We start from the raw sequence: 13,418 nt of genomic DNA, 5'->3' as shown, positions 1-13,418 counted from the left end.
ATTTAATACTTACTGCATTATTTTAAATAGTGTAACACAAATGTTTTCTCCATTTCCTTACAGCTTCTTGCTGTGACATCTGTAATGCCCACTGCGTAGAGCTTGTTTAGTGAGCCCTACGGAAATTATAGCTTTCAAGTTGCTCGTTCCTCCCATTCTTTCAAGTTTCTTTTAAGCTGCTATCTCATTGCTTACAACAGTGTGGCAATGATGAACGTATATCCAGTTGTTACTCTAGACAAACTAAACTGAATGTAGTAAGATGGCAGTTTATGTAGAAGTAATACAGTAACACTACAAAATATACTCTGAAATGTTGGGACTTTTATGGTTTTCCTCCACTTTCTTTAAAAAGTGGGGGAGGGGGACAAAATAGACACACCAGAAGGTAACACTGGGGAGATTTACCTTAGGCTTGCAGGAGTACATGGGGGTTGTGCTAAACGGACATCAGGAATATTCCAGTCCACTGCTTTATACAAGTTAGTACGTAGGGAGTGAAGAGGGTATTTTTGTCAGTTACTCTGATTACCAACTGGCGGGAATTCATTTTCATCATCCAGACGGACAGGGCTCTCTGCAAACTCATGCTCTGGGATGACTTCTCCTTTCTGTGCACCACCTTCTTCCGAATATCCTGGAACAAAATCAGTCTCCAGTTTTTAATGTTTTGTTGCCTAGTGAAACATTATTGATCATTAAATGCACAGAAGCTTTTATCTGTACCCATAAGTGTAGTGGAAGAGGGTGGCGTTGACGGCAGCGCCACTGTAGCCGCATACGACTGACTGCTTGGCTGAGGTGCGATTTCTTCTGTTTTGTCTTCGTCTTTCTCCTCCACAAAGTCATCACTGCCCTCAAACAGCCTTTTGCAAATGGTGAAAGTTACATTTGTATTTGTAATTTAAATGAAATAATTGTGCACGCTTGGTTCATTTTTCATGACATTTTTTTCACACCTGTGTTTTTGGACCAGAACACACTCTCCTCCATCTTGTGGGTCAACGTTGTAGATGTATAAAAACCCATCTGATGAAGCCACCAACAGACGAGGGAGTTTCTGAATCCTGAAAAAATTCAATGACCTATTATTAATATGGATTTTTTGCATTTTGTCATTTTTTAACATGTTTTTTCTTACAGAGCCAGTGCACATATGTTCTTCAAGCCAAACATGTTGAGTCGCACAGTGGCAAAGGCTCGGTCCTGGTGCATCATGTCCGACACTTGACTGGGTAAGTAGGTGCTAGCCGCTGTGAACATCTTCCCCACATATGTTGACCATGTAGGCGACTCCTCATCCTCCCTTGAAGGTAGCGCACAATCATCACAATGTTTTCCCTTTACAGTATTTTGTAGTGTTAGTTGTAGCACTTTCTTTGATGTTTACCTAGGGCTGGGCTGCTCCATCTTAAATATATGCACTGTCTCGGTGTTACTGGAGGCACACAGGAACTGTCCGTCTGCACTGAAGGAAAGCGAACTGATGCTGACATATCTGACAAAAGAAAAGCAGATATTTTAGACTGAGAAACAGCAGTAGTACTAGAGAGAGTACAGTTGAAATGTTGCATAGTTTTGGAATTGAATGCCAACAGCAACATTTTACACTTCTTTCCTTTCCATTTGTTGTTTTTAATTTATATTAAAGCTCCACGCTGACACAACTTTCTCCTTTTCTCTCCTTTAAACCAGCAAAAATATGCAATCTTGTCAACTTTAACACTATATTACTCCATCCTAATTTACATTCTATTTACATTATCAATTGCGAATGCCAATTTCCAACCTTTTCATCCCTCTTCGAAATTCAAAGAGTTTTTCTCCTTCTGGAATGTTGAAGACTCTGATGACGGTGCCCTGAGAGAATCAGAGCTGGTCAGACAGGTGGCCTCAAACAGAATGTTAATATTAAACAGCATAATAACGCACCTTTTCTGAAGCGCTGGCCAGTTTGCTGCCTGATGCGTTGAATGTTAGTGCAGCCAGTGGACTGTCGTGCGCCTGTATCAGTGTCACTGTGCTCTGCGAGAACAATGGCAAGTTGCAATAGAACACAGGACTCACTGGCTGACATACTGTCTTCATATTTGACGTTTTCTTACCAAGCTGTTGGCATCGTAGACTGTGATTTCTCCAATAGTGGCACTGCCAGGATATGCCAGGTATGAATTACTGTGATTCACGGAGAGTGCACACAGACCTATGATGCAAGTTGGAAAAACAATTGGGATAATGTTACACAATCCTTACTTATATTGATTTATCGTCAAAGATACATGCTATTAATTGTAGTATTGTTCATGTTTTAAAAGCAATGCAACTGGAGTTTCCAATGTTCATGTGTTGACTAAAATCTGGAGTAACAAACTTTTTTAGGGATACGAGTACACTTCGTTTCCCCCCCTGTACAGTATGTTGTAAAATAAACAATATGTGATGAATTCTGACTGATGTGCACAGTCTGCATTTAACTGTGAAGCCATGTATTGATTGCAAATCTTTAACAAAGAGTCTAAAACGTTGCTGTGTTACGTTTTGGGATAAGATTGTGTCGGTCCACCCTGCTCCTTACAGTCTGAAAGAGTGATACATGCACCCAAAAAATTCTTTCACATAAAGGGTTTGTGAAATCGAATAAGTTAGAGTTGCAGGTGACACTTTAAACCACCAGCCTTCCACTTTCATGGTTGAAAATCAATACCCCACTTTTATTACAATATAACATACTCTTAGATTTAAGGGTGTCAATATGATTTTTTTTTTTTTAAAGAGAAAACTACCATACCTGAGGGATTTGTGGGTGTGTTGAGCAGGGTCTTGAGCAGCTTCATGTCTTTGATGTTGTGAATGTAGATGGATTCCTCTAAGCAGACCACCAGTCGCTGAGAAAAACAGCTGTCAATAGAAGCTGTGACCACCTTGAACAAGTCATTTCAGTTGTGGTTTGTACCTGTCTGTTGAGTCTGACAGAAAGGATGTTGTTGGAGTAGCTGTAGTTACAAATCTCAGTTCCCTTCTTGAAGTGGTAGACGTTCATCCGGCGCGGCATGGATAGGCTGACCACCACAACAAGACTGCTTGAGAACAACCGCTCTACTATGTAGACATCTGGGCACTCAACTAACACAAAATGATTAACAGTGTGAACTTGCAATAAGCAAATTTCCTGCAACCTATGAAAGAATGTGTTTGAGGAAGCAAAATGTTCTCCCTCATGACCTTAACAACATAAGGCTAGTTGGGATTCACTGTGGTGTAAAACAAACATGTTGTGGCACATCTGACATCAGCTGACAAAGGTGAACATGACCACAGAGCTAGGGAGTGAATGCCATCAATACAAAGCAACAAAGACCAGTTACTACAATCTATGTTTGTAATGAATAAAAAACAATAAATACAGGTTGTGTTTTACCTCCTTCATGGATAAGGTCTAGCTTGTCCACAGATGTTACGGAGAAGAGCCGATATCCAGTCTTAGTGCCCATTGACAGAGATCTACAACATAAACTCATTTTATATTGCTGCTTCAAAAAATATCATAGCACTTTAAAAACAAATATAAAATACACAATTCAATTCTCGCAAAACTATGATGATGTAATGATACCTTTGAAATATAGTGTAACTTCTTTTTTTGACAAACACAAGTTGTTAAATTACAAAAATGTGGCCTTTAAAATGACACATTTAACTGGGAGATCAAATCAGTTAAACTACTGATTATAAAGCCTTATCATTGTCTTGTGTCAGAGAATGTGTTTATTTAGGAAGACCGTAATGCCCATAAAGCTATTTCCTTTGGCTAGTGAGTTTATCTTAGCTGCTGTTTGTCCACCTGCTTAGTTTGCAGTCAAACCCTGTAACTGAAGTGAATGCTCCCTTTGTCTTAACTAGGTTAACTAGTAGCAGAAAAAATGGCAAAGACGTTTCTGATTCCACTTGGTTTGTTAAAGCATTATGCCTAATACAACAGATACCAAGGAAGGTTTATGTTAATAACTCTGATGTAACTTTAGTCAATAGCAACAGGCCAACAACACACTAATTGCCTAATAAAGCATGTGGCGTAGCAGCTTAATAATAATAAACGTTTTCACAAGTGACAGTCCTTTTGCATTTAGTATCATTTTGGACAGACAAAAAACTACGCGGTTGTGAATTATTATGCAACAGTCAGGTGTATGAAGAAGATTGAGTTCAGTGCTCTGCTTACGTGGTGTCCTGGTTGAACGAGGCGCAGATAAAGCCTGGCTGGGCATCGGGGCCGTCCGGTGCTTCCTGGGTCTCCATCCCAGCCGCCGATGTCCCCGCTCCTCTTACCGGTCGAGGTCGAAGGCCTTGGGCTCGGGTCGATCCCAGTCGGAGCTGGTCTCCTCCTCGGCTCCCAGACTCAAACGCCACGCTCACACTCTTCTGAAGAGGTATGTCCGGTCAGACCTGGCGCTTCAGAATCCAAAATTTTACCACCAAATTGTTGTACAACCAATCGTCAAGGTGTTTAGGGTTGAACGTGGACAACATTAACAAGTGTTGGTACTTGAGCAATGCAACACAGATGTAATTATTGCGTTATAACTTCCAATAGCCTCACAACAAAACAAAAACAGCTGATGGGAGGATGCGTCACGCCAAGGAGATCGGTCATTGGCTCGCGCTACCATAACAAGCTCTTTTCTTGGTGACTTTTATTGGCCGATTTGTTTAGAGCATGTTGCTGATTCGTTTTTACAACAGTCAATCAACTAAGCACCGCCTTTTAAATTGAATGTTGCTGATTGGCCAATTTTACCTTCAGTCTTGTCACGAGGAAATGTTTTGGTAATTTTATTGGCTAAAATAAGGATAAGAGGAAAATAGTTATGCAGTACTTTTTAAATTAAATGCACAATAAATATCAAAATGTCAACTTCAGCAGAGGATCCAAAAAGGCTCGTTATTCTGCTACTTCCAATAGGCTGTGATTTAAGAGCAATCGAAGTTTATGACGAAAACGAACAATTATTAGTTGAAAGTCTCGGCTACGAAGACAACGATACAAACGAAACAACCTGAACATTTAGCCACCACTACCCTTACAAAAGTGGAACGATGGTTCTTTTTAAAGTTGGTGTAATCCTGCTCTTCTTTATAAAGTTCACGATTTAATCACCAAGTTCCAAAGTTTATCTTCGTTCATTGCTGGACTGTATTTACATGTATTCATCTTTATAATAGTTCAAGCTATCGTGTTCTGGAAATGTGTGCTTACCGTGTCCAGTGTTGTATTAAGTACATTTTGTTCACTTTTTTCCATCGATTTTTTTCCTTCTCGATTTGTAAAGCATTTTTCTGACGTCAAGGCTTCCGCGCGGGCTCCTTTAAGGTTGCCATAGGTTACGGGCTCACATGTCAGAGCAGGGAGCATTGACGTCAGTGGCGGCTGCTGATTGGCTGTCTGCTGTATCCGGTGGGGCAGCGGTCCAAGGCTCGGCAAAAAAAATCGAAGCGAGGAGGATCTGCTAACGGTTCGCTTTGACAAATACCCATCCCGAGTCACAATCCAGGGACTTGGCAGGAATTTACACCTCTTGTAAGTATTGCATTTGACTGTCGTCAAAACGTCAACCTTTTGAATGTGTGAAATCTATTTCCCCTTCAAGCGTTTGTTTATGATAGAGCTCAAGATGGCGTCATTGGAGAAGAGCTTTGCCTTTGCGCCGAGCTAGCAGCTAGGCTTCAAAGTGAACACACTCCACAAATGCTGCGCATCAAATCTCGTTTTCAGCGGATGTTTTAGTTAGAATCTCAAAGTGCCGTATGCACCGTAAAGTGTATTTGACGTGTAACTTGTATCTTTGTGAAATGTACTTTACTCCCGATCTGCGCTTGATAGTTTGCTGCAGCCGCCTCCCAGACCCACACAGCATTCAACAAACGCATTTTTATTTCATGTCAAACTCGCCCATATGAGCATAATGCACGTATTTTTGTGTTTAAACACAAACACACGAGTTAGATGGATGTTCATCGTCACAAGGTCATTTGTTGTTTTTGATGTTACTATATTTCAAATTAATCACCTCCAGGCATAAATAAAATAAACATACTATGTAAATAATTGTGCTATTCAAATGCACCCAAAAAAAATAGAAGTTACGAAATACAATTGTTATGGAAGATGCGATACTCTGGTTTTGTCGCCCTGTGTGATGTCTTGGCTCTCAATTGATTACCCAGGTCAGTGTTATTTAACAGCGAGATCCTAAAAGTGGGTTTAGATTCACGGGCCAAGTCTCCGCATTAACGCCGTGGGTAGTTCTTATTTAGGCTGTTTGTTTGTGAAGCACAATCCACTTCCCAAAGCCAGGAGAATCACTTTTTCTTCTGGTTTACATTCATTAAGAGCCCCTTACAGTCCCTCCAGGCACAGAGTTGTATCACATCAGATGATCTCAGATCTGGTGCTTTCCAGAAGCATTACTGTGGTCGGACGTTTTGAAACTCTGAACATGTGCTTTTCTTTATGCTAGTTTTATTTCACAACACAAGCTTTCTTTTTGTTTATTTATTATAATTAGTAATAGAAGTGTATATAATGCAAATGAAAACAAACAAGACGCAGAACAAAAAGAAAAATATCCATAGAAAGTCCGTCTGGCATATGTAAATGTCCTAATATCTGGACTACACAAATGTTCTAAGCTTTTCACTTAAAGGAAAATCTTGTATTTTCAGCTAATGGACTTTGTTTAGAGGTAAAACACAAGTGACGCTTGGAACAAGCTTATCCAAAACTGACTGTGCTGCTGCTCCAGTTTGCTGTTTACAGAGAAGTGTGTTATCTCATCATATGACCAGCTCTAGTTCTTGGCTCTTAGAAGCATTGTGTGTGTTTGCGTGCGCTCATGTGTGCATGTGTGGAAAAGCAAGCCCTGTCAAACACTGCCTCCATTTGTCCACACAGTTTCCTTTTGAACGCTGTTTAACTCCTTCATCAGTGTTGTGTCTTCACAGAGGGAAAAAAAAATGCTACATTTTCTTTTTGTTTTGTTAGTAGTGCTCTGAAACAAGAGCTAAATGTATTTTGTTAGCTGATCTTTGGTACTTCTGTTGTTCTTGCTCCTATCAACAGGTCAGAAGTCACAGAAGAGTGTTATGGCGTCTGGAAGTACGAGCAGTGAAGAGGAGCGGAGCCTCCGAGAATGCGAGCAGTACGTGCAGAAGCACAACATTCAGCAGCTGCTGAAGGACTGCATTGTACAGCTGTGCACCTCTCGACCGGACAGGCCCATGGCCTTTCTCCGGGAGTACTTCGAGAGGCTTGAGAAGGTAAAGCTGCTGTAAAATCAGCCCTTTATTTTACAACAAGGATTTATTCAAACATTAGATTGGAATGGGCAAATATATTATTGATTATGTCATGATTTTTTTCTTCAATATAGTGGTATCGAAAAAAAAATATCAGAAACATATCTAATGGAAATAGATGAGCAATGAAGCTAAAGAGATATGTTTGCACACAATACAAAGTATAACATATCCTGGAAAATTCATCCAGACATTATTTTTACAAAAGAGAATAGTTTACTTTATTTTTTGTGGGCCTTTGGTTTTAAAAACTTGTTTTAATTATTATTATTATTATTATTATTTCCATAAAAAATAACACAAACAAGTGATTATTCAAATCAGAATCTTAGAAAAAAAATCTTTATTAGAATTGACAAATGTTTATTGGCCACATCTGTAAGATTTAATATCAGACCATCCATAATTTGGATTATAAAGACCTCTATTTCTGCTGGGACACGCACTAAAAAAAAAAAAACTATTTTAGTATGAAAAGAGTATGAATCTCATTTCTCCTGTTGTTTATCATGCTTTTGGCTCACAATAAATAAAGAGCAGTCGAGGGTTAGAGTATTAACACAAAGCCCTTGTTTCCAGGAGGAGGCCAAGCAGATCCAGAACCAGCAGAAGGCCAGCTCCCGCTCCGATTCTCGGGATGAGGAGGTGTCTCCGCCCATGAACCCAGTGGTCAAGGGCCGCAGGCGAAGAGGGGCTTTCAGTGCAGAGGTGTACACAGAGGAGGATGCTGCCTCCTATGTGAGAAAGGTGAGCCCCGATTCTGTCAATGCTCCTTTGAGATTTCATATTGATGTCACTAGTGGATCTGTAATGTGTTTATGCTTTTTTCCCAAGGTCATTCCTAAAGACTATAAAACAATGGCTGCTTTGGCCAAAGCAATTGAAAAGAATGTGCTTTTCTCACATCTAGATGACAATGAAAGGAGGTACTTTGTGCACAAGCACTTTAAAAAACACGCATAAACAAACACATTAATGATATCAAATATTTCTTCATATTTTTCTTTCTTACAGTGACATATTTGATGCAATGTTTTCCGTGACCTACATAGCAGGAGAAACTGTTATTTTACAGGGTAAGAGAAATGTATTTTATTCTCTTTTTGCTCATTAGTTAATGAAGAATTTTGCCATGAAGCTCATACTGATCATTTTACTGAATTACCACAGGTGATGAAGGTGATAATTTCTATGTTATTGATCAAGGAGAAATGGATGTAAGTCCTCTATAGTACTGAAATGACACACTAACACTATCGTTTGATTTTGACGATAATATGTTTTTTCTCTGTCAGGTGTATGTAAACAATGAGTGGGTGACCAGTATTGGAGAGGGTGGCAGTTTTGGAGAGCTAGCCCTGATCTACGGTACCCCAAGAGCAGCCACAGTCAAAGCCAAGACAAACGTCAAGCTGTGGGGCATCGACAGAGACAGTTACAGAAGAATACTGATGGTGAGAACTGCTGCCTGCTCTAGAACATGTGTCTGGGATTTGTCTAAAGAAAATGTGTTGCTCTGTAGGGAAGCACTTTGAGAAAGAGGAAGATGTATGAAGAATTCCTCCGAAAAGTGTCCATTTTAGGTGAGAAATTGTATTTGTTTTTAACCTTTTTACTTTGTTATGTGTTAAAATGAAAACTACTTGAATGTCTTGAAGATGTTCTTAAGATGTTGATCTCCTTTCCTCAGAATCCCTTGATAAATGGGAGCGTTTGACGGTGGCTGATGCTTTGGAGCCTGTCCAGTTTGAGGATGGACAGAAGATAGTTGTGCAGGGAGAACCTGGAGATGAGTTCTTTATCATTCTAGAGGTATGGCCACAGTCATTTATTAAGTTAAGAATCTCTGACTTAAACAACATTTGTGTCACTTTGCCATGTAATGATTTGTATCTGCTGCCCCAGTTTCAATGAATACATGTGTATCATTGGAGAAAGTGTGCCCTCTGGTGGACAACAAATGGTTTCCATTTTTTTCTAGTTCATTTTAGCCAAGTTGAAATAAGGCAGTTTTTCACCACTGTCTGTAGCATTTGATGTTAATGAGGGCTGTAGAATTCACTTTCTCTTTGTTTTGTCTTCCAGGGCTCTGCTGCGGTGTTACAGCGTCGCTCTGAGAATGAGGAGTTTGTGGAAGTGGGAAGATTAGGGCCGTCTGACTACTTTGGTAAGCGCTGAAGACTGGAGATGTTCTCCATTTGCACAGGCCTGTTCTAATGTCTCCTGTTTTGTAGGTGAGATTGCCCTGCTGATGAACCGCCCCCGCGCTGCCACAGTGGTGGCCCGTGGCCCTCTGAAGTGTGTGAAGCTGGACCGGCCTCGTTTTGAGCGTGTGCTGGGCCCGTGCTCAGACATCCTTAAGCGGAACATCCAACAGTACAACAGCTTTGTGTCGCTGTCTGTCTGAAGGAGCCTCCTCCATGCACCCTTCTCCTCTAGACCCAGGGTCCATCAGTACTCTTTGCTTTTCTCACTTTTTTCTTGGCTTTTACCCTCTTTACGTTTCTGTTACACAGATTATGTTGTCGTCACAATTGAGTGACTTCTATCCATTCACCAGCGCTTATACCAGCTGCTGTACGCTACCTTGTAGGCACAGTTACATTACCTGTTACTTATGTTCTGTATGTATTTGCTGGTTATGCTTTTATAGACTTAAAAGTCGGACTGAAAGAAGAGGTTTCAGGATCTCGGTATGAGACAGGACAATCAAACTTAACGTGGCGCTTTTGATGACTTTGTTTTACATAAAGACTGCTTTAACCTTTTTAGACCTCAGTTCTATACATTGTAGAGCAGGACCTAAAACTGTACAAAGCAGGAGAATCCTTTGCATCACACAATGGCTTTGATATATTCTGGATGTGCTCAGTTTGTTGTTTTTGGTTGGTATGATTAGACAATGATGAACTTTTATGCTTAGTTTGAGAGAGCTTGTACAACTGTTGATTTTATTGTGCAGCTACCAGGCTAGTGCCAAATGTTGATTATTGTCACAAAGCGATCGAAGCATAGTCGTGGAAACAGTTTGGATCTCCACACAGGAAGTGGTCCTTTACCCCAGTGTCATCTTAAACCAGTAGAAAGACCATACAACAACTGCCTTGAATACTCAGAAAAAATCTATATACATGGGAAAAAAGAAAAAAAAAGTATTCAGCATATTTCAGTATTCAATTTTTTAGTACATACCAAATACCTTGGTCACTCTTATGCTATGGTTTGTAATTAAAATGTTATTATAATAGTCAACTAATCATAGTTCTATTACATTGTTTATGAGATTAGAAATTTATGGTTTGGAGTGATGGTGAAGCTTAAAAAAAATTGTTTTACTGTCTTTTGTAAACACTTATTTTTCCATGAATTCTATTTTAGGTGCCCAGTGCCACAAAGTAAAAATAAATGCTTCTTGTTGACTGACAAAACAGTATGTAATTGTATCGTGTGAAACATCATGGGGTTGTTTTTAAAAATGGATTTAAAAAAAAGGAAAATTCCAGCTTTCAATGAAGTGAAGTCTTGGGTTTCAGGACATCTGAAGTATTTATGTATCGCTGGAGGTTGCCAGGCCGGATATATTTATTTAAATTAGTGTTGTTGCTTATGCCTAATGAAAAGGTGGCTGTCTTTTCATTGGAGTAGCTTGTAATCTGTTCTCTATGCTTACTTGGCATGATGTTTTAGGCACCCAGTCGATATGGGATGAATGGAAGCAGGAGCTTTTTTCTGTCAGATATTTGGGTTATTTACTCCTTTGGCTTAACTGCTTCATAATGTTCTGGTGACATCTGATCTTTTCAACGTTTTTTACCAAACGGCACTTTGGGTAAGATTGAATTTAATTGGGGTGCCTGTTGCAGTTTTTTTTTTTTTTTTTTTTTTACAGTTTCTCCCCCTTTTTTAATGTTTCGATTTTTGGATTGGTGTCATATTTAGTGGCACGTCTTACCGTCCCCCCCACCCCACCCCCCCACCCATTTCCTCTGGAGGATTTGTTTTTGTGTACATAAGAGCAGCATTGTCATCACTTCTAGTCCCACCACAGTTGTTGAGATTTGCCTTAGCTTTCCCTAACCCAGACAAGTGGTAATCGCTCGCTCTGCTTAAGCCCAGATCTGCAGTGAGAGCTTTGTGGGGCGTGTGGCGCGTGCTGCAGCCGTTCTGAGGACCATTCTTTTTCTATTCTTCTTCCCTGTATTCAGTTTGACCTCCTGTATGTGCAAAATGTTTATCTTTTTTGGTAGATTGTTCCAGATGGCAGTTTAAGCAATAAAAACTCAAAAACGACATACATTTGTCAATGTGTGGTTTCTTTCTATTCGTCTCTTTATCGTACAGTGTAATTAAATTGTATTTGTGTTTTTTAAAATATCAAAGCAAAAATGTTTCATCGTATTGAATGAATGTTATTTTCCTATCGTAGCAGCTTATGGTTGATCTTTTTACAAATTAAGGGCTAATTTTACTAGAACGTTTTTCACTATGATCTCAAATTTGCACACTAGAGGGAGCCATACAGCAACACAATCGCCAGGCCTGCCAAACAAATACAAAGATTTATACATCTAAATAGTTAAAAATAAGTTTTTCTCTCTAATCTGAGCCTTGCTTGTGGGTACATTAGCTATATGGTGTGAGACTAATGCATTTAACCACAATAGATCTTTCCTCGTGAATAAAAATGTGAAGTTTTCAATTAAAGCTTTTCCTTTCATTTGTTGTGTTGTAGAATAAAATGTACCCTTAATTTAACTTTGTATTTCACACAGATGTAGGTGCTTTTACTCACAAGGTCTTGATAGTACAATTAAAATACCTGTAATTATTTCTCTGTGATTTGATCAGAGAAACCTGTGTGGAATGTGCCTTGAATTCATAAAATGATTCCCATCTGACTTTGCAGATACGACCTGCTCTAAAATAATTACGTGAGTGAGTCGTGAGGCATTCCACAGTGTTATATCTCTGCCTGAGCTTGTTGTAAGTCCACAGTGGTGTTGTAAAGGCGTTTAAGGGCTGTCTGATGGCACGGGGGAGGATTATATGTCTGGAAAATGGGGTGGAGTAAACAACAGTAAGTGGTTGTCTTATATAGTCTGTTTTACCCAGACGCACCAATTAGCACAATTTCTCCAAAAGCATCAAAAAGGACAAACAAGATCCCATAAAACAAGACTTTTATTATTATTTTGTTCCAAGACATTTTAGTTTTCCCCCAGCAGCTTGAAATTCAAATCCAGTGCATACAACTATCATGTATCTCATTTTTGTGGAACTTTGTCTCAGTACTGTGCAAGTTTGAATAAATAATGATTAATTTTTCTACAAAAAGAGGGAACGGAATTATGTTGTTATTTTTATGGCACATGATGTAACTTAAAATACACAACACATACATAATTAAGACCATACTTCAAAGTATCCTCCATGGAGATTTATATGTTTTATGTCATACTGTGGAATATTATAGCATAACATTTCTATGGAAACAAGCAGTTGGAGGCCAAGTACGAGTCAGATTTGTGGAGCTGCAAGCCCGATCAAAAAGTAAAAACACAGGTTTTTATACTTTTTTCAATGCAATAAAACCATTCAAAAAATAAAAAATAAGTTTAGTCCAGTTAAATGTTCTTTTGACAAAACGTTGTGTAATGGGCCTTCCTAGATAATAATTAAACTGCAAAAAAAACAAATGGTCATTTTAAATTAAATCTTTTTACCCCTCAACTAGATTATCACCAGTTCAGCAATACTTCACCAAATATGTTAGAATAGCAAGAAAGGACTATGGCCTTGGCAGAGGTCACAATGGTGCATTGTATTTTATTGAAACACCTTTTTTACTGCCTTGACCTGAGTTAATGAATTCAGCTTTGTTATGCTCTTCACTCCTCTCATCTATGTGCACATGAAGAGTGAGACTATAAAGTGCTGTAAAGTGCACCCTTGGGGAATTATCTGGCCACATTACAACAAGGCATGATTTCTCTGTCTGCGAGGGCCATGTACAGTGAGGAAAGCTCTCCCTCTTGTCTGGTCTGAAATTTTCATCATAGGTGCAT

General features: G+C 39.3%; 2 protein-coding genes across 3 annotated transcripts; one reads left to right on the top strand and one right to left on the bottom strand.

Moving 5' to 3' along the window:
- Positions 1 to 73: 73 nt before the first annotated feature.
- On the bottom strand, positions 74 to 4,637 carry LOC140368612 (WD repeat domain phosphoinositide-interacting protein 1-like). Its single transcript, XM_072455578.1, has 13 exons — positions 4,523 to 4,637; positions 4,220 to 4,449; positions 3,419 to 3,501; positions 2,954 to 3,123; positions 2,789 to 2,885; positions 2,106 to 2,203; positions 1,933 to 2,025; positions 1,790 to 1,860; positions 1,391 to 1,498; positions 1,142 to 1,306; positions 960 to 1,067; positions 727 to 866; positions 74 to 637 (listed from the first exon to the last, which is right to left on the bottom strand). The coding sequence occupies exons 2-13, from the start codon at positions 4,294 to 4,296 to the stop codon at positions 516 to 518; spliced, it is 1,332 nt and encodes a 443-aa protein (XP_072311679.1). The 5' UTR covers positions 4,297 to 4,449; positions 4,523 to 4,637; the 3' UTR covers positions 74 to 515.
- A 778-nt stretch (positions 4,638 to 5,415) lies between these two features.
- LOC140368613 (cAMP-dependent protein kinase type I-alpha regulatory subunit) lies at positions 5,416 to 11,645 on the top strand. 2 transcript variants are annotated; one of them, XM_072455580.1, is made up of 11 exons: positions 5,416 to 5,575; positions 7,118 to 7,314; positions 7,933 to 8,100; positions 8,188 to 8,279; positions 8,368 to 8,429; positions 8,524 to 8,570; positions 8,649 to 8,807; positions 8,876 to 8,936; positions 9,044 to 9,165; positions 9,439 to 9,520; positions 9,588 to 11,645. In XM_072455580.1, the coding sequence occupies exons 2-11, from the start codon at positions 7,141 to 7,143 to the stop codon at positions 9,758 to 9,760; spliced, it is 1,140 nt and encodes a 379-aa protein (XP_072311681.1). In that variant the 5' UTR covers positions 5,416 to 5,575; positions 7,118 to 7,140; the 3' UTR covers positions 9,761 to 11,645. The 2 variants fall into 2 exon arrangements, with proteins under 2 accessions (XP_072311681.1, XP_072311680.1); XM_072455579.1 differs by having other exon boundaries at positions 7,933 to 8,279.
- Positions 11,646 to 13,418: the final 1,773 nt, after the last annotated feature.

The sequence above is a fragment of the Eucyclogobius newberryi genome, unplaced genomic scaffold, assembly GCF_026437365.1.
Source record: "Eucyclogobius newberryi isolate DKJ021-1_F unplaced genomic scaffold, fEucNew1.0.hap1 SCAF_20, whole genome shotgun sequence".
Lineage (NCBI taxonomy): Eukaryota > Metazoa > Chordata > Actinopteri > Gobiiformes > Gobiidae > Eucyclogobius > Eucyclogobius newberryi.
This window is presented reverse-complemented; position numbering and strand designations above follow the sequence as displayed.